At 41.0% G+C, this 20,854-nt stretch overlaps 1 protein-coding gene across 2 annotated transcripts in view; it reads right to left on the reverse strand.

The window, feature by feature from the left end:
• SHISA9 (shisa family member 9) overlaps positions 1–19,407 on the reverse strand; it is a 176,291-nt gene extending 156,884 nt beyond the window's left edge. The window contains exons 1-3 of one of the 2 annotated variants that reach the window (XM_063414593.1): positions 19,159–19,407; positions 17,729–18,328; positions 10,574–10,701 (exon numbers count right to left, since the gene is read on the reverse strand). In XM_063414593.1, coding sequence (XP_063270663.1) covers positions 10,574–10,701; positions 17,729–18,252 — 652 coding nt within the window. In that variant the 5' untranslated portion in view covers positions 18,253–18,328; positions 19,159–19,407. Of the gene's footprint in view, positions 1–10,573; positions 10,702–17,728; positions 18,793–19,158 lie in introns of those variants that run through there. The other variant, XM_063414591.1, reaches the window with a different exon arrangement.
• Positions 19,408–20,854: the final 1,447 nt, after the last annotated feature.

The raw sequence follows: 20,854 nt of genomic DNA on the forward strand, positions 1-20,854 counted from the left end.
GTTTGTAGAAATGATGGAAAAGGTGTCACCTAGCAAACAAAGTGTAGCTTGCAAATAAATATTTCAAAGCAGATTTTCACAAGGAAATGTTAATGGCTCTAAAATGCTAGACTATGACAATACGAGATCATCGTATTATAAAGTGTGTCATTTGTATGTGTTTGAAAGGAACCCCACAGCACTGCTGTTCTTTTCTGTAACTTTCTTACTCTGAGAGGAAATAAACCTAATATATTTGCATAAAGTTATTTAGACCTTGTTATGAGCGGCATAAGATCACTGTCAGAAAAAATTAGTCAGCTAATTATTTGATTAGTGAATAAAATTATTAATATAATGATCAAACTGTAGAAAGAGACAGCTTAATAGTATAAATTGTATTTTATACACTTATCCTCTATATCTGCTCAAATTTGGACATTTTCAAGGAAACACCAAAAATTTTAGTTTTAATATTCTTAACGATTCAGAAGTTTCTGGTATTTGTTACTGGTTTTGCCACAAATGTCTTTATCCAGACTTAGTGTCTGGTCTCTCCATCACCACAATAATACCTTTGCAGGGTTAAGGTAAAATTTGAATTTATTGACTTTGATGCAAAAACCTTTAGACACAAGATTAATCCCAGAAACATAGTAAAGAGGTGGCTTTATAAGTGAATTTTGCCATTATAGGTCTTAAAGAGACCTTGATTCTAGTTAAACATTTAGGAAGAAATCCCCTGCAAATATCTTATCCCTTCTGATTTTCTATGGATTCTTGAAGAAGTCCACAGTGCTCAGAGCCCTACTCACACAACATTCCAGAAAGATTTCCTACCGTTTACAAAAGGGAAAGCTGCCACCTGTGACTGTATTTTGTGCCAGGGTTCAGTGGCTGGGGATTCAGTATCAGCACAAACTCTCCAAGGGGCCTGTCCTGCCCACTGGGGCTGACAACAGTTGTTCAACTACAGCAGCTGTGCTGCCAAAGGGCACGAGCATGAAAGGGGAGCACGAGAAGTTCCCTTGCCCCTGTGTGCCAAGGGCATGGACTTTTTCCTCATTTGCAGATGCCCAAATTTCCCTGAAATCAGAACAAAAATGGAAAGCACATTTATCTGAAAACTCCTTCCAGCCTCCTGGCTTCTCAAAATGCTCTTCAGGTAGGTCCAATTTGGTAAATTATTTGGTAGTTTTCACTGCACTTTTCCTAACTAACTTCTATTGCTCTTGGCAGTGAACATTTTTCCTTTTCCAACACTGAACTGTTTCAGCTGTGTCTCTTTTTTTCTTTTTTTGCAAAGCTGTAAGATAAACTTCCTGCATATCCCTTTATCTCACTCCTTACTCCAGATTAGCAACAAAAACACAATTCCCCTCAATAAAGCACATATGAGGTCCTAAGTGAATTGTAATGCCCCTGGGTAAAATCCTTGAGCCATTAAAGAGGATGAGAGCTTTACTAGGACTTTTGACCAATCACAATTTAATCTAATTGGCATAAACTGGCCATTACTCTAAGCACTGCCAAAATCCTGGTTTTGTTGCAAGGCTCAGAGACTGTTCCTACCCCCACATCAGAGTCACACCCACAACCATTCTGTGCTCCAGGGCTGGAATCACTGGTTTGCAGTCCCCTGCTGATAAATGAAGTGCTGGCGGGCATCCTCTGCACTTTCTGTGCTGTGGCATTCCTCGCTGTGCTGGCCAGAAGGGCTGACTGCAGGCTGCCTGAAACAATCCAGCCCAGCACCGGCACCCAGGCTCTGAGCAGCTCCTCACAGCCACGGGGGCACGAGGGTCAGGATGTGCAAAGAAGGTGGTGAGAGAAAATAATAAAGCAGCTCAAACGTGATCAGATTAGCCCTTGAAGAGCAAGGGTCTACACGGCAAAGGCTGGAGGTTTTTTCTCTTGGCTGATGCTGTGCAGTGTAAAGGGTGAACTAACACAACGAAAACAAACTTTCAGGGTAAAAACTGCTCCGCTTTAGAGTTTATTGTGGACACCTCCAGCTTAACAAGTGCTAACTCAAATAATGTCCAAACTTTGTTATGTACATTCTCTTTTGTGTATGCTAATGGCTGTGTATAGACAGCTATTTATCAAATGTGCATTTCCCTAATTGACATGGAGTGAATGGTAAAAGGAAATTGGATTATTTTGAATTATGTTGCAAGTTCCCTACAGATTCAGAAGTATAGTTATAGCCTTAAGCTGGGGTGAACAGACATGTTGCTTAAATGTATGAGCTGAAACCAAAATTATGTTACTGAATGAATCTTAAAAGCTATTTAGATGTGATAACTAAAAGGTCAAGATTAAATTCAAATCCACATTGTAATCATCTGGGAATGATTATCAATGCAGTTTTGAACATGGTTCCAAAGATTTTTTCCAACTATTTTTTCTATTATAAAAATCAACAAAAAAGTTAGTTCATAAATATTCAACACGCTCAGTTCCCTTCTTGACTTTATCTTGTGATAATAAAACTGGAATCAGAGCCAATATGTACATTTCAAGGAGATTTATAATGTAAAGCAGAGAACATAGAACAAAGTACTGAAAATCATTTATGATTGAAACTGTAGATTGAAGTTGGTCTTCCAAGTCTCTCCCTGAGTAGCATCTCACAATTGCATCATAATATTGGGATTTGTATTCATAAGCTTTTTAATGTATGCAGCCAACCTCTTCTTCTTTATTGTGTAACCACTGCACTGATTCTGCTTGGGAAAGTTGGGATGACTGATTGAAAAATTAGGAGGGAATTGATTTTACAGAATGTTACATTTCTGATGAGAGCATTTTAACATCTAAAATACAGTATCAAAGATTTACACAGCCAAAATGATAAAAAATTATCTTTATAGCTGTGAATATACCAGTTTAATGCTTGCACCTGCATATGCAGACAGAACTGATCTATTTGTGAATTTACATTTTTGCCATTTTTATTACAAATCCATGACTTTTGAGACAAAATATGAGGGTGAAAGTTCAAGGATCTAGAAAGATGATTAAGCTCTAAGTCAACAGTTAAGAAAAATATTGTTTTGGCATGAAAAATGCAGACATAGTTTGTGTGAGGGCAAACCAACAACGAAAGCAAAAGGTAGTTTTTGTTTGCCTTTCAGTGAGGTGACTCTTACCATGTTAAAAAATAAGGTGTACCAGTCTATCCTTCTTCATTTTGATGAGCAGAAATCCAGATGAATGCAAACATAAAAAGGTTGTGTTGATCATTTGTGGTGTTTTTTCAAAATATGATTCCTCCTAGTTTGGCAGGGTGTTCTGTACTAGTTTTTGACATCAGGAATCCCAGTGACATGAAAGATTACAACAAGCATGAAGCACTGATGATTGATATTGCTGACAGCTGTGGTTAGTAGTGGGAATATTTGGCACTGGAAGTTACTCAACAAAGAAAAAAATACTGTTATTTGGGGTGCCTGTCTGATGACAAAATACAATTTTATATATTAAATTCAGTAGTATAGAATAGGAATAGTGCTGCATTAATCAAATTTAAGTAAAATTTAGATTGCAGAGCAAAAGTGAAATCACAAGGAAAACACATCACTGTTTTCCAAAGATGTTGAACTTTTCATTTTGTGGATGGTAAATACATCCCTGCACCATCAGGCAACATTTCAAAGCACAACTCTGCACCCCAATGACAGCAAAATGAGTCTCATCCTTCAGATGTGTTATTGAAGTCTGCTGGTGTGTGACTCAAAGCAGCTATATAACAGCCCAGTACAGCAAGGCTCTCTTTTGTCATACCAATACTTCTATTTTATTAAATAATCATTTTGCCTTTTAACTGCAGTATAAAATGCAAAAATATTTTCTTAATATTTTTATCGGCATAATGTTAATTCTTGCAATAAAGGATAATGTCAGTGACTGACTATATTTCTCCCAAATACATTTCACATTGATGAATATGTTTATTAAGATATGTCAAATGATTTCTCTGAATTAAAAGCTGAATAGAAGTAAATGATAGGATGCAAGGCAGTAATCCAATCTCATTGTTCTTATTGTACAATAAATGAAGAAAGATGGAGCAAAAACTTCACTGTGCAGTTCTAATGGAAATCCTTTATATGCAGCAGAGCTTATGAAGACCTACCCAATACAACTCAAACTTGCACGTAGGATCCATAACAGAATTTCCAATAAAATCTAACAGGAAATATTTTAGAACAAAGAAGAGACCTACTGGACATATGGAATGATGTTAAGTTCACAGTTTGATTTTATTACAAACCAAATTCCTCAGTCCTGTTCACCCAAAAATTATATTTACTATTGCTTTTACTTTCCATTTTTTTCATTTGCCAGATGAAGCAAACAGGATGATTCCAAAGGCATGGAATTAACTGTTTGGTAGGAGCAATGCCAGACATAGTACACTTTATGAAGGTTGGTGTGATTATAAATAAATAGATATTGTGTATGATATATGGTAACATTTTCAAAATCATCCTGTTTTTTTAAAAACTTAATTGCAGAAATCTACCAACAGTCAGTGAGAGATGAGATATTTCATTTGTTTAACTTTTTGTCTCTCCTAAAGAACCCCAGAATCTCTTATTCTCAGGTTGTAATTAACTTCCTTGAAAATATTCATTGGTGTTTCAAGAAGTTTCAGAGCATCTTCTCATAAATCAGCATCATGCATCTGAATTAAAATCTGAATGTAAATTAGAAACATTTTATATTAATGATTGTGAGGCTAAACACACATTCAGAACTGATTAAACATTACTGTCTTTCAGTGACTGAGTTGCAAGAGGAATGGATTTTCAGACTCTGTATTTATATGGGAAATTTGGTTTCCAGCATGGAAGCTCTGGATATCTGGAATGCATTGCTATAGCTGTGCTTATGTTAACAAAAATTCTATCATTAATTTGCTAATGCCTTGAAGTTGTACTTGTAGCAAGATTTCAGTTTAAGTCAGCAAGTAGAAATTAATTTAAAGGTTTAAAAAATTCTTAAGATAGCTGTGACAAAGCAGCTTGCAGCTTTTAAACTCAAACGGAACTTATATTTAAATATGCAATATTTCTTTTGACATGGCTAGTGATAGTAGTGTGGGCTTTTACTTGGATGATTAGTTTGTAAAATGCATCATTTAAATGTGGACTTTGTCCTCTTAGCTGTGTATTACAATCAGAATGCCATAAGCAGCTCTCTCCCATGGTTAGCTGAAAGCTAAACTTGTATTTAGCTCAGGATTTTAATCTAAATTATCTGATTATTTTAATGTTGTTTCCTGTTTTTCAACACAGAAACCCCAGTAAAATGAGTTTTGCACACTGGCAGTGAATAATAAGTCTTTAAAGGTAATCAAGTTCCAGTACTGCTGACTACAGTCCCCTGTGTCACAGCACTGCAGACCCTGTGCACTAAGGACATCCCCAGTTAAGCTGCCCAGTTTATCCTCCCTCGTTCTTCCCTGGAGCGCTCCATCAGCAACACTTCTTCACTCCTGGCAATCTGCTCAAACCATCTTTTTCTTGCCTGAAAACTCACTGGTGCTGTCCATCTTTTAGAACACGGCCCTGTCTGCACAGCTCAACTTTTCAGTCTCTTTTCTTTCTAAGCGAGCAGATTAACAACCAGTTAAAGTTTATGAAGAAAACAGTGCAACTCCTCGGGGCTAGACCCATGCACAAAGCCAGGCCTAAAAAAGCATCTGACTGTAATCAAACAACCCAGACACCAAAGAAGCCAAACGATGTTATTTGCTCAGTTCTTTGCATTTTGCAGCCCTCTGTCCAAACAAGGGGTTTGGTGGAGTTGCCAGGCCCCTGCCACCATTGCTGCCACGTTACAGCAATGCTGCACACCCTCAACAACCTCTTCTTCAATATCATGCAATTAATTGTCCACTGGGTAAGCAAATCAGTTCTCATTTTTGATATGTTCCATGAGCTTTACATTTTGAACAACAGGACTTCTCTTTACTGAAGTTTCTTAGTTAGTCTCCCTGCTTATTTCGAATGACCAATGGTAGGAATTATATTTAGGCAATACAAAACAATGAATCATCTGATTTAAACACGTTATTTATGTTAAACACAAAAATAATTAGTTTGCCAAAGACAACAACAACAAAAAAAGCTTATTCACTAGTGATGAAAGACTGAAAAATATTCTTGAAAATTCTGTTTTCACAATGTCAAACTTGTGACAGTTCCTGTCACTGGAAAACACAGGCTGAGCTTCTATGAGAAGAAATGGGGAGAAGAACAGGGATATGCAATATAGAATTTTTATTCCAATGTACAAGGATTTCAAAAAATACCCTCCTATTTAAATGCCTACTGTCTCAACACAGAAATAAAGAAAAAACAAAAGTTAACTTATCATAAGGCACCAGTTATAGAGATGGTATAGTTTTGTTTTCAGCATTAGCATTTGTTGTTAGTCAGTATCCAGGACAACTGACAATCAAATGCAGCAGCAAACACAACTCTGAATATATTTTTAAAAGGTCATTTTAATCACATGTGCTGCAAATCTTTAGCCAGTATTAAACTTGGCCATTTGAAACAGTGCAACACTTCTCTCTTTGGATCATGTGTTTAAAATCCACTTTTTAAAAGTTAAATTCAAAATAAAGAAACAATTCATACATGTGAAACTAACTAAAAGCATTTTTCATCTTAAAAAGCTCCTCAATCTATAATTGGCTTACTATTAAAATCACCTTTATCTTGGGAGCCTGCATAAATTGCTTAAATTTACTAGTGCAAGGCTGGTTCTTGAGAAAGAGTAACAGAGCTTTTACTGATCATTAGGAAAAGTGACTGTGAATTGCACCAACTGAAGCAGTTTTTCACTCTGCTATCACAGATCATGAATCAGAAATAATAGCAGTAATCACGTTTCAGAAATGAGGATGTAACTATGAAGCCTCCTAACTCCCACTCCATCAGTGTTATAATCCCAACAAGTTAAATAAATCCCTTGCTTCTAACACAATAAGTAGAAAAAAAAAAAAAAACACAACAAAAAACAAGAAGAGAAAATAATACCTTGAATGCTGCTGGTTTTTTAAGATACCTTAAAGTCAGAGATTAACACAACAACTCAAATTCTGCAGAAAGGTTTGCTTTTGGTTTGATGTTTTTAACATATTTTTTTACTTTCTTTTAACACCTCATGTTAGAAGACTTAAATGCTACATTTTGATAGATATCTGCTTGTTTACAAAACACCACTGCATATATATTCTAATGTGTATGAATGAAGGAGAATAATAGAAAAGCAATCCTAAGGAAAGCACAGAACTGGAAGATAATTATGACAACAAATACAAAGGACAAAATAGCTTTTACTAAAAATCAGCTAGGTTATTTGGATTCACATGTGCAAAGGAAAAACCTGTGTTTTTTGGGAATCTCCAAAATGTCTGTTCTTTTCTGAATATCAAAAAAGAGAGGACAAGTGTCTGGGTAAACTGCAAGACTCTGAAAAGAGCTTTTGGTCTTCTACTGGCTGTGAATTCTGGCAAATAGCTGCAGGCACCAGAGAAAATCCTTGTCCTCTGGTAACAAACAGTCCAGAAACAGAAACACACTCATTTTCAGAGTCAGAGATCGTGTGAAGTTTGTCATTTTGACAAAAGAGCTTCCCTTCACAAACACTTTCAGAACGTGTTGGCAACATCAGCAAAATGTTTTCAAGAGGACAGAAAGAGCAAATGAACATTCGAATTAGAACATTTTTAATAATGTTTGGCTTTCAACAGTTTGTCTGAAAGACACAGTATGGAAGGGATATGTAATGACCAAGAAATTCCTCCTGCCCTCTTCGTATTTATGGATCAGTGTGAGAAGTACATCAGCCTCAAGTATTTAAGTCTCATTATAAGATAGCAAGTAGGTACAAAGTGGTAACTTAGAAAACTTTAAAAATGAGTATTAACATTTATGATGCAATAGTTTTACACAATTTCATTTTCTCCGCATAAATAAACATCTGGAATAGAATTTCTATGAAAGCTGTGATTCAGTTTGGTTTATTTGGTTATTTTAAAGTACCCTGAAAAAGCCTGCCATTTTTCCAGTAGGCAGTAGGTAATGCTTCACTGCCAAAGTTTCTGTCTGTAATATCCACTCCTGCAGTATTTCAGAACTTCCCAATAAATTCTGATTTGCTAAGATACTGACCTTGGAAATTTTGTCTTAATAGTTTTGTCTTTATATAAAGATTTTTTTCCTATGCCATAAATGAACATTTTCAACAGATTTCAATCACTTGTGATGTTGTGGCTAATTCTAATAGGTCATTTAGTCATGTTTTACATGCGTTTATGAGAATAAAATGGCAACAAATACAGAAAAATCCACTTGCTATGAAGTAAATGTATGCAATACTGGTTATAAAATGCCCTGAGTAATTTCACCACTTGAAGCTTTGCACTTAACAATCTAAAATTATTGACTTAATGCATAAAGTTGATTAAAAACTGAAACAATTACCATCAGAGCTGCTGGCTTCTGAGGTTTCCTTCTGTAGCAGGAACGCCTGAGATGAGTAAGAAGCATTGGTGGGACTGCCCCTCCACATGATCCAAAAGATCAGGACAGCTCCAAAGCAGCAGCAGTGCTTCTGTGCTGTAAATTGCAGTGGTGCAAGAGCTGCTTCACATGTAATTCTTCCCTCTATGCAGAGGGCCATATTGTGAGACAGAGGGGGTATGGATGTCTGGGGTCAGCATGAATCAACATCCCATTAAACATGTACTTTTTTTTTTCCTTGATGCAGTACCTATGTGGCTCTGAGTTGCATTTATATGCAAGAGGTCCTAGAAGCAAGGTTTAAATCTGGATTCAAATCCAAGAAACAATGAGTTTAAAGGCTTGCTGTGTTATGTTGTACATTGTAGTATATACAAAGAGTTTTAAGCAAAATATATCAGTGTGATCATTACAAAAATCTAGATAAAACCAATGCAGCAAGAACCTCTTTACTTTCTGGCTCCTTCCGTAGCTAGGATTCTGAATAAACACTTCACATGTGAGAGAAAATGATGGGCCCAAACTTCGTTAGTATTTGGTACCATTCCAACATGGTCATGGGAAGGATCAGACATCAGCAAGGAGCTGACAGAGCACAGAGATGCAGTGCACATTGCCATCCTCATTAACCCTTCAGAGGGCAAGCTGCAGGGTGCTAGAGCAGCTCTGGCTGAGGGAGCAGCCTGGGTTTCCCTCCAGAAGGGATATTTTTACACAGGTAGGGTGTGTGCTTCCCTCTCTGCACTGCACATCTGCGGAGCCCCAGGTGGGAGCTCTTTGCTGGAGAGCAGGGCAGACAGAGGAGGTGCCACATGATGAGGTGTCACATCTCCCTGTGTGTGGCACCTTTATTGGAGGGCACAGCTTTAATTCTCTCCCATTGCTCTGTAAGGATGCCATGAGGAATGGCCATCAGCCTCTCCCACACAGCAGGCACCAGCAGTGCAGGCCGCACCTGGAGCTGCTCCTTCTCCCATTGTCTTTACACCCTTCCAAAAAACAAAGCACCAATAACTGCACAAAGCAGTCCAAATAAAACTCCAAATATAAGCAAACTTTCCTTCTATAGTTAAGGAAAAGATGAGTGCACATACTTTAAATGTTTCAAAATGAAAAATACCAGTGCAGTAAAAGTATATTTGTAGTAAAATGCACATCTACACTGATCTGCACATCAAAAAGCCACCCACTGCCTAACAGTCTAAACTTTCCTGAATTATACCTTTTTATTTTATAAATATATTGAACTTGATTTTGCCAATATATACATAAATTAAGCATTTCTATATGTATGTTTTAAAGATATAGTTGAATATAAGTTACAAAAATAAGTATCAGAATTAAATTTGCAGTGGCATTGTTTATCACAAGAGGAACATATATCCTGAGCATGAGAAAGATCTGTACTGTGCTCTAATAGAGACTGGGAAATAAGTTATCTAGGACTTCAGAACCACTTGGAATCTAGCAGATCTCATCTGAAGCTCCAAGGTTCACTTTTTTCTTGCCTTCAAAAACACAGACATGTAACAGCAGATATAGAATAAAAATATTATGTAAAACTTCAAATAATAATCTTCTCATCTTTCCCTTGAGAAAATGAAAACCGCATACAACTTGATGCTATCTAAGGAAGTATTTAATTATTATACCAGTGGATATGATCTAACAGCCTAATGAGGCCACTTTGCTACTGGATGTTACAGCCCTATGAAACATATTGTTAAATTCAGCTGTAACCGTAACAGTTTGTATTTTGGTATAGCAAAACACAGAATAAGACAAAGGCACAAAACCAATAGTCAACCAAGAAAACTAATTTCAACTAAATATAATAACTGATTTTTCTATTCAAAATTTATTTCTCTCACTGTTGCACTAATTTGCAGTAGGAAACTAAAATTTTCTGATTCCGAGAAAATGCATATTTCTAATTTGCAAGAACCCCTGTACTGTTGATCCTCATTTGACATTCAGCAATATTCATTTCAAAATGCTCTTTTCAGTGCCAGTATTCCAGCTATTGATAAAGTTAAAATGCAACTTACGTAAGTTGTTTGGAGGAGGTCTCGTCTCCATGTTTTCATAATGCTGCACGTGTACTACAATGTTTAGATCTCTTTCCATATGATCTGTTGTACAAGGACCTTGAGGTCGCATAACATCAGCAAGAGCCCTGAAAACCAAACAAACCAGAATGAATCTGCAAAATCTCCAAGACATTAACAATATGTTCCAAGATCTATTTCAGTTTGCAATGCAGTTGATCATAATGTCTGCTGGAGGAACCAGCCCCCCTCACAGTAAATGCAGGGAAGTAAATTCATTGTGAGACTTCACACCTAAGGCTCTTTTTAGGTTGTCTTACTGTGCTAGAAGTAAAATACAGAAACATATTAAGCTCTTTAGGTGTCTTGGCTTTGGAGGAACATAATTTAAACTCCTTGAGCCTTGTTGAGTTCTGCCACTGCATGTGCTCAGTAACATTATTGATATCTTGGTTAAGCTGAACACCTCAGCACCTGGCCCATGGCTACACCTTTCACAAACTGCTTATCTTCACACCTAGATTACTAATTTCAAAGGAAATTCTCACACGTGCATTTGCAGTTAGAATATACAACACAGCGGTCTCCACAGTTTTTATTCAAAAACGTCACTCAGGTTGAAAAGTCATATAACTTCCATGCAGAAATCCAGCAAGCATGGAGTTTAATGATTTCTCATCCAGATGGGGAGATCAAAAAAGTCTTTTTCTAACTTCTGTGAGTGTCCTAGTCTTTAACATAGAGCAGAGCTTGCACAGGAGCACTCCCTGCTCCTTTGAAGGCAGTTCGGAAACAGGATGAAAGCTCTGTGCTAGCAAAGGGGGAGTAAGCAAAGGTTCCTGCGTTAGGGCAGGCCCAGCCTGGGGCTGGCTGTGGGCCTGCCCTGCAGAGCTCCAGGCAGGCTGGCAGAGCCACCCTGCCCTGGTGACTGTGCAGGGACCATCCCACTGCCGGGTGTCCTGTGAGGGCAGGGCCATCCCTGGGCACACGGATAAACACACACACACACCTGGATCAGCCCTGTGGAGCCAGAGCTCCTGACCAAGCCTTCAGCTCTGAGACTCCCAGCATGGCAATATCGAACCGTGTCTGTGAGTCTGTGCTGCTTTGCCAGAGTTCCACAGGAGCAGGATGAGCCCTCAGCTATGTGCCAGAACCACTTGCTGAACTACTGTGCACTAGGAAATAATTGGCCCACCTGCAGAAGTTGTTGCCTTAGGCAAGGAAAGTTGTAGTATGTGTTACAGTGTCTTCAGGGCTCAGTGCAAATGTTTTCTATTCAGGTCAATGCACCATGGGCCATTATTTACCTCCTTTTTGTTTTATTGTTTTTAATTTTTAGACCTCTTGAGCAATTTCTTAAGGGTGTGGATACATTTTCTGGGCACTATGTCCAGTATAGTTTAATTTTCTGCAAAATTATATACAGTGTCCCAGATGCTGCATCAAGAAATACTAGTTTATAAACTAATAAATAAATAAATAAAATAACACATTCTATGATGAAAGCCATGGCAAGTGCCATGCAGCTCCTCCACTGTACTTCTGTGACATTATGATTTCTCAATCAAGCAGCACTATACTTTTAAATATTTAAAAGCAGGTAGCTTTATTTAAGTCACAGAGAGAAATCCTGAGCTGGATCTTGCTTTCAGATTGGGTACACAGCTGAACAATGCTGATATTTTCTTTTGTTTATGTCTAACATTATGTTATTAAAATATTAGTTACAGTTGTGATCAACATGTTAGAGAATGATCTGTTGATCCTGGAAAAGGTCAGAAGACAGTAACCACATGATTAATGGTATCAGAGTAATGCTCCCATTTGAAGCAGTGCTTATACAGCACAAATAGCAGAGCTGGCCTACATAGCAGAATAATAAAAATTCAACAGAAGAGATTTCACAAAGACATGTAGAAAGGAAAAGGATGCAAAAGGAAAGCATTATATTGCAGAAACAATTTAAAATAGGTGGGGATCAAAGCCATTAATATGTAGCTGATTTATGCACATATGTTTCTATACAGAGGAAATTACTGACATCAATATTAATTCTAATTCCAGAGGCAGCTGGACACATTACTAGGAAGGGAAAAAAAAGTAAATGAAAATTTCTAACTCCAGTGTAGGAGTTAAAACTGTGAGATCTAAGTATTTCCCAACTTTGTGACAGTCAATTTTCAGAAATCCTTTCCTCATTGCCCTTAATCTGATGGTAAATATTGTTTGCAGCAGACTTTAAATAACACCCTATGTGATGACAGATGAACTACTGCCTTTCCATGAAAGTGCTAAGTTTTCTACCAGTTCAGGGTGGCCTTTTTCAAATGGTTTTCAAGGAATTATATGTCCAATTCCTTCTTCTGTATTAAGAAAAGATGAACTACCATCTGTTTCTAATAACAGAGCATCTCTACAGTGTTAGCCAAAGTTGTACAATCTTCTCATATAACCGAGAGCATGTCCTTATCCTCCACTGATGTCAGAGAGAGTCAAAAATGTGTAACAGCTTCAGACTCACTGAAGTACAAAGGAAATGCTGTACCTGCATTTTGTTCTTTTAGGGATTTGCCCATATAATGAAATGGATAAAGGTAGGCTTGTTCCCCAGTACATGACAAAATCCTTGAACAGATGTTTGCTTTGAAAAATTCCACATAGGCTAGGAGACTTTTAAAATACTTTCTTGCATTTGTCTCACCTAAGTATAGTCATATAGATTTTGTTTATTTTCTGAAGAAATTGTCCTAGTCAGTCCCACTGAAAAATTAAACTTACACAGAGGGTCTTTACCTACACTTATTGATATACTGGATGATTTTCTTAAAGAAATGCAAAATGCAAGATAACCTTCTAATCAGGGAGCAGTATCATTAAGACCTGTGCAGTGATATTGATTGTAGTATTACAAAAGTGGAGAGGTGTTACCTACATAGGAGTTCATGACCCTGAACTATCCAAATATCACAGAACTTCAGCATTTCTCTTGCCATAGGATTTTTCTTTTTGGATATGTAATACTGGTTTGGGGTGTTATAAAGCATGTGGAGCCAGGTATTTCACTTATGGGTACAAGCTGAAAGAAGCTGAAACACAAGTTATTTCATAAAAGGTCACTTGTCATATTTTGTCTCCAAAACTGGGTCAAAACCCATAGGGAAATAATTTCACACATAGGATTCAGGATTTTGGCAAATCAGGCTATTTTTGGCCCCAACTATACGTCTTTGAAATTATCAATAAAAGACTTCACTCTTGAGCTCAGCACTGGGCACTTTCTTCCTTGTGAAGGAAGGAAGAAGAGCTCAGATGGTTCACAATATTTGGAAGACTGCTACCACACTGTCAGAAGCACTGTTTTAAAAAACTGGAGTTACAGCATAAGAGCACGATTGTAAACATCGTTCTTTCAGTTCTTGGTTTGTTTGCACATTTTTCAAAAGGATTAAGGAAGAAGACAAAGGCGCACTTGTATTTACAGAATAATCTCCTCCATGCAACAGAGGTAAAGCTTTTTCATTTTCTATTCATTTTTGAGAGAGAATTCTCCACTTGAACTGATGGAGCCTGGCAGGCCCATTGGTGTAGTCTCAAGCAGCAAGAACGTGCTGCCCTCATATGCCTAACAAAGCTCCTGGTCTGCTTCAGCAGGCAGATCCAATCTGTGTCCTCTCATGCACAACACTGCCACGTTCCCTCCTCTGCCACAGCTCCCTCCTACACCATCTGATTTCCTCATTGTCCTCAAAACCAGGAGGGGAAAGGAAGAGATACTCTGGATACTACTATTGCTGCTTAGTCTTGGGCACTGTAGCTGAAGGGAATACTCATCTCCTTTTAACATCAAGGAACAAATTTTAAAATGAGGAGAAACAAAACATGCAAGGTCTAAAATGAAATACACCATGCAGAGTTAATTCTGTACTCCCCTCTCCATGGTCATCTTCCAGATTTACAGCTCTGTGCCAACAGAAAGAAAATGTCAACAGTGCCATACCTGGCCTGTTTCCTCAAAACAAAAGGAAGTAACAAGCTCTCTAACAAAGGACAAGTCTTGACTTTTTTCTAAAGGGACTTGCACAATAGAGACTTTTTCTAAGGATTTTTTCACTAATTAAATACATTTCCACAATGCTTTTTTCATTGTCAAATATTTCACGAAAATTCAGTGAAGTTAATGGAGTGTTCTTGACTCGTTTTGGTATAGTAGTGAAAGGCATCTGTATGGAAACTATGCTCAGTTAATAAAGAAAGTTTTCTTCATTAACATTGTACCACTCTTACACACACCAGTGTCTTACTTCAACAGCAGATACTGACTGCAAGATGAAGCAATGGAAAGAATTAAAAATTGTGGCACAGTTTTGCTTCCTATTTAGAAGTCAATGTTTTTATTCCCATGTATCAGGTCTCTGTTTATATTTTGAAATATTTCTAGTAAATCAACACTGGAAATATATCATTTACATCAGTTGTACTCAGTTGTTCATTTTTCTTAAAAAACCAGCCCCCATAAAAAAATCAGTTTCCATTATGCATTGTCTTTTTTGATAAGCAGTACTATCCCTTTCCTAGGCGAATTTGTTTATAGAAATGAAGGGGATTCAAATGTTTTGTGTAGCCATTGGTTAGGCAAGGGAAAGGAGACAACCTTAGCTAAGGAAATAGATGACAAATCATTCTCTGGGTGTTTCTTGCTGCCAGCCAAAATGGAGTAACACTTAGCACTTTTGCTTTGGCCTACCTAACACTCTCGATGCATTAAACTTCTGCTTATTAATAAGGTTCAGTATAGAAAAAAACGTAGGAGGTGTTCTTTTTTGTTTTGTTTTTCTGATATTGTAGTGATGTTATAAAAGAAGGTGACGATGAACACAGCCTACATATTGTATCAATTGTTGGTACTATTAACTGTTTGAACAGATAAATTGTTTTTTAAGCATTGCAGCCTTTTTTCAGAACATTAGTTGTGTAAAATGAGCTAGAATAGAATATTTTAGTTAACCACTCACTTGAGGACTATAGGGTTACTTCAATTCTCCACTCAATGAATATATTTATAGATTGCCAAAGGGATTTACAAATCTAATTCCTTCTCAAATTAAGGTTAAACTCATCTCACAATTGGAATAAGAGAGAACTTAAAAAAAAAGCTATAGACCTTCTTTTCCAGAACATGACTAGCTATTATGTGTACTGAGTGGGTGACTGTTTTTCCATGTGATCATGACTTTCCAAGTTTCTATATAATCCTGCTTGAACAGTTTCACGTACAAGATCACAGACGCTGTTAAGTAATCAAGGTAACAGACGACCTTTGCTAAGACCCACTTCAGAAACCTAATCTTTATGCATACATGACTGAAGGATATAAGAATGATTTTCCAATCCCTCAGAATTCTACTTCCATAAACTGAGACAGATATCCTTTCAGAATACTTCACACCTGTACTTTACATGGCAAATATTTCTAGTCACAGAAGCAGGAGCTATTTAAGCCATAATTTGCAGGGATGGCTATAACTTCACTCTGTTCTGGGCTTTGTGACTGTTACGAGCCCTCCTTTTTTGCCTGCACAAAGACACTATAGAAAAGGACTGAAGGTAGGGTGAGCTTTTTGCAAACAAGTTCTGTAGATTAATTTAAAAAAAATTGGGACCCATGTATTGTTTTTCTCAATTTATATTCAAAATGTCTAAAGGATTATCATACTTTCCTCATCAAAAACCACCTTTGCAGAAGTATCACTGACACACGCTTTTGACTGAAATTTCTGCAATGTGCTTTTTTCCTCAATAGTAAAGCATATCCATATCAGCCAGTTTATAAATAGCAAATAATAGCTTATAGACTGGTGATGCATTTTCAGGTGTATTTCTGTGACTTTCTCTGTTCATTTCAGGATAAGCAGTTAATCAAAAACTCATGCAGAAACTTCAGTAAAAATGAGGCTCCAGATGTTGAGTTGATCTCTTGGACTGTCTTTCAAAGGATGACTCTTCATCTAAGCCTTGAAGATAGTGAGCTACACCACTAGCAGTCAGGGCAAGAGCAAGTTTTCTGCCACACTGCACATCCAGTAGAAGGTATCCTTTCATTGCATTTCATCACTACAGTTTCCCAATATGCTGGAATCTATTTAGACTCTTTAATGGATCTGTTTGCCTTTTTTAATGCCTTTCCCCCATCTGCTTTACTTTCATGTGCCTGGGATTAGCATAAAGAATCAGACAGGCTGCAAACTTGACAAATGTGTTATGCCTTGATTTTGAACTGCTGTGACAATCTGGCTTTGGAATATGTTGTTAAAGACACTGGGCTCTGTCCCGAGTTGCCCACCTGCCTATCCACCACTAGGCAGCCAGGAGCTGGAGTAGATGGTACACAGCATGCCTAACTCTAGGTGGGGGAGGTTCTCTTTGATATAACTCAGCCATTACACCGTGGAGACAGAGTTAGAACACACACACACACATGGATGAGGCAAGACTTTCATATTCCATTTTTTACCTCTCAACAGTAACTGAAAAAATGTTAAGAAATTCTACAATAGCTTTCTCTTTTTGTGTCTTCCTCTTCCCTTCCACCCTGACTCATTTTCACAGCTTAGAAATTTTACAAATAGCTCGCACACTTGCAAGGGCTGGAGGAGTAGGGAAGGTCCTGCCAAAACCATTTTGCAGCTGGAGAGGGAGGGTGAGATGGCATTTGTTTACATCCTTCTGTTGAGAAGTAAAAACATCTTCCAATCTTTGAAACTGTTGGAAGAGGGAATGCATCAGGCTTTCTATAATTCAGTGTTGCTGGTTTCAGAATTTTTTTGTTTTTCTATTTATGCACAGTATATCTGGGAACACTTGCTGGATCTTGTTAGGGAGAGGGTCAGGCACTGCAGATAAAAATGGACTACTGTCTGTGCAGACTCCACAATTACCCCTAGTCTTCCTCAATATGCATGTTCTGCGATAACCCGGGCTGGGGGCACCACAGGAGCTCTGCTCAGCAAAGTTGGTCTCTCTCGGTCGCCTCGCAGGGGAATGCAGCCTGCCTGGCAGGAGCTGTTTGTTTGGCAGGGACACATGGGCTGCTCTCTAGGGGCTGGGCAGGAGGTAGGGGGGAAGGGGACCCTGCTGCCTGGCACCCAGCCTTACCTGGACATGTGCTCCCGCTGGGGTCTGTGTGCCTTCTCCAGCCCTAGTTTGGTGAAGATCCCCACCAGCACCATGACTGCTACAACCCCACAGATGATGTAGACAATAAGGTTGGTTTTATCCCGGGTAGGGTCATGCAGAGGGTCGTCTATGCGGGAAGGAGGCTTCCCAGTGTTCATCCACAACGGCGTCTCATAGTTTGTGCAGGTGCTTTGATCCAGCCTTGTCTTCTTGAACTTGCAGCAAAACCTGAAGCCACAAGTGCCACAGCAGAAGATGAACTCCCCCGAGCTGCAGTTAAAGGGGGGGTCCCACTGCCCCATCACGTCAAAGTAGCCCCTGCAGAAGTCTGGGGTGGGAGGTGGCTCGGAGGGGTCTATCTGTTCCCCGAGGCTGGAGTGGTTTCCTCCCGAGAGCACCACAAAGCTCCCCAGCTGCTGGCCAGCTTTCTCCTGAGCCCGACACACCAGCGTGAGAAGGTCCGCCACCAAGTAGCCGAAGAGCAGCCGAATAAAGCCTTCCATTCTGCCTCCCAGCCCCGGCTCAGCGATGCTGCTGCCGCCGCCGCTCGAGCTGCTGGATGCTGCGCTGCGCCAGGAGCTGAACATAAAGGGGCTCCGTCAGGGGCCGGGCGTCCGCTCAGCCCGCGCTCGCCTCCAGCACCACGGACAGCCCCGAACGGGCCGGGCAGGGTCCGCAGCCCCCGCGCAGGGTCCGCAGCCCGGCCCCGCTCCGCTCCGGAGCAGCGAGCGCACGGCACTTGTGGAGCGGAGTGCGCGTGAGGGGGAGCGCGGGAGGAGGAGGAGGAGGAGGAGGAGGAAGAGGAGGACCGAGGGGTGGAGGTGGCGGCGGCGTGCGGGGCACAGCGCCGGGCTGGCGAGAGGGGCGTGGAGGGGCCGCCAAGCGGGAGGGCTGAGGCGAGGGCGCCGCAGGGGCGGGAGGAGGAGAGAGGGCGAGCGAGGAGCCTCCCCGCGCAGCCCGGGGCCGGCGTGAGGCGCCGGGGGCACCCACCTTCCGCTCCCCCGCGGAGCCCGCCGCGCTCTCTCGCACAACTCCCTCAGGCAGCCGCGGCGCCCGCCGAGCCCCGCCCGGGGCCGGGCTGCCAGGGCAGGGCGCGGGAGGCTGGACGGACCCGCGGCGGCATGCAGCCGCCGGGGAAGGGAGATGCGCCGGGGCGGGCGGGCGAGCGCGGAGAGCCCAGCCCGTGCTCTGAGGCGGCCGCGGGAAGCTGCGTGCCAGAGACGGGGCTGCCCGCCCGCCTGTCCCCTCCGGCAGCCCCGCTGAGGGGCCGATGACTTCTCCCTTTCTCCCTCCCTCCCTCTCTCTTCCTCCCTCCCAGCCCCTCTGTGGGGCTCTCCCTCCTCGCATCAGCCCCGCCGCAGAGCCGACCCCCTCCTCGCCCCCCTCACCCGCTCCCCTCCATCCCTTACATAAGAGATTTCCCGCCCGGCGGGCGCTCCCCACAGGTGCGTCCCCAAAAGCGCGGGAGCTCCTCCTCGTCCCCTGCCTCCCTCAGGCCGCCCCGCGCCGAGCGGGGTAGGGGGCAGCCGGGCTGGGCTGGGCGAGCCAGGGGCAGCTCCGCGGCAGGAGAGCTCCTCTGCCGATAAGTAGAGCGCTCCTTCTCCAGGGAACTCCTCTCCGAGCGCTCTCCGGAGGCGCACTCACCTGCGAGGCTAAGGCAGGTGCCGCGGGCGGAGCGGCGCCCATGGGGCCGCGCCTCCGCTAAGGCCGGGCGGGAGCGGGCGCTGCCCCGGCCCCGGCGTGCCGAGCACAGGTACAGTGGTGCTCGCAGTGTGTGCTGCCGAGCAGGGCTTTGTCTGCTAAACATGAGCTGCTCCTGCACATCATTTATTTAAAAATCTCCTTAAAATGTCAGTCAGTCGGCTCCAGAGGACACGGTGAGGCAGCGGGTTGTTCGCGAGATACAGAATTGAAATAACTTCCCCCAAACATAGAACTGACTCTGGGAAAGACTTTAGTGATTCGCTCTCCATCCCTGTTACTTAACTCTCTCATCTCTGTCGTTTGATTCGGCGGTAACCTGTGCAAGTAGCAATAATATTATCCTGAATACTATGCTGCCACCAAATGTAGGAACTAAGCCCACTGTGGCGTGATTTAACAGAGTGGGCTGGTGCTGAAAGCCGCTTCCCTTTTCCTCGGGGCACTCTGTGAGTGCCTGGCCGCGGCCCCGTGGGCTGCCCTTGGCTCTGGGGAAGCCTGGGGTGCTGGGGCTCTGCCATGCCAGGCTGCCCTGCCTCTCCCCTGCCTCTCCCTCTGCATCCCTGGCGCTCTTCAGGAACTTGGGCCAAGTCCGTGTGGAGTTGTTACACGGTAAATAAACGGAAAGGTGAGGCAGAGGACAAAGCAGACGTTTGGAATCGGAGAGGGCTGCAGTTAGCTAATTGCGATCCTTTGTCTTCTCTTAAAAATAGACTCTAAGTACAGTGATGATTCCACTGAACAGTTTGACAGTAAGCCTGGCAACTTCGTCCAGGAGATAGGTTAGAAAGCCCCTTTATTTCTCAGTGGAGAAAAACAATCAGTTCCAGCCAAAACCCAGCCTTTCTGGGTTTTAATATTTAATTTTAAAACCTCCACCTCATCAACATCCCCTTTCAAGTCTCCTCTGAAATCATATCATTCCTCCCTTGTGTATACTTCTCTCTGCTATTATTTATTATTTAACACTTTGTGATGCAGTTTGTGCTGAAAATACTGCACAAAATGAATCTTTCCCATACTTATTATTGCACCTAGAGACATTTAAGGTCCAGTCTGTTAAGCACTTAAGATTATGCAAGTTTCCCTGTTGATTTGATGGCTAAAAAGCTGTTTAAATATTTTGGATGATTAATGCTATACATGTGTGGAAATAGTAACATCCAAACCAGATTTATTTTATTGTTTATTAATCCTGAGTAAATATGGTACAAGTTTCTTGTTTTGCTGAGTTCTTAGGGTTTTCCTTAACAATTTCTCGACAAAGAAAAAGCCCAAAGGATTTAGGTTAGAACCTGACATCTGTGGGACTCAGGTCCATGAGGTCAGAACTCAACCCTAGGTGGCATGTGCTTTGGAAAAAACTATAAACCCATCAGTTACAATAACGGAAATAAAAGTAGT

Source organism: Prinia subflava, chromosome 17 (assembly GCF_021018805.1).
Source record: "Prinia subflava isolate CZ2003 ecotype Zambia chromosome 17, Cam_Psub_1.2, whole genome shotgun sequence".
Classification (NCBI taxonomy): Eukaryota; Metazoa; Chordata; class Aves; order Passeriformes; family Cisticolidae; genus Prinia; species Prinia subflava.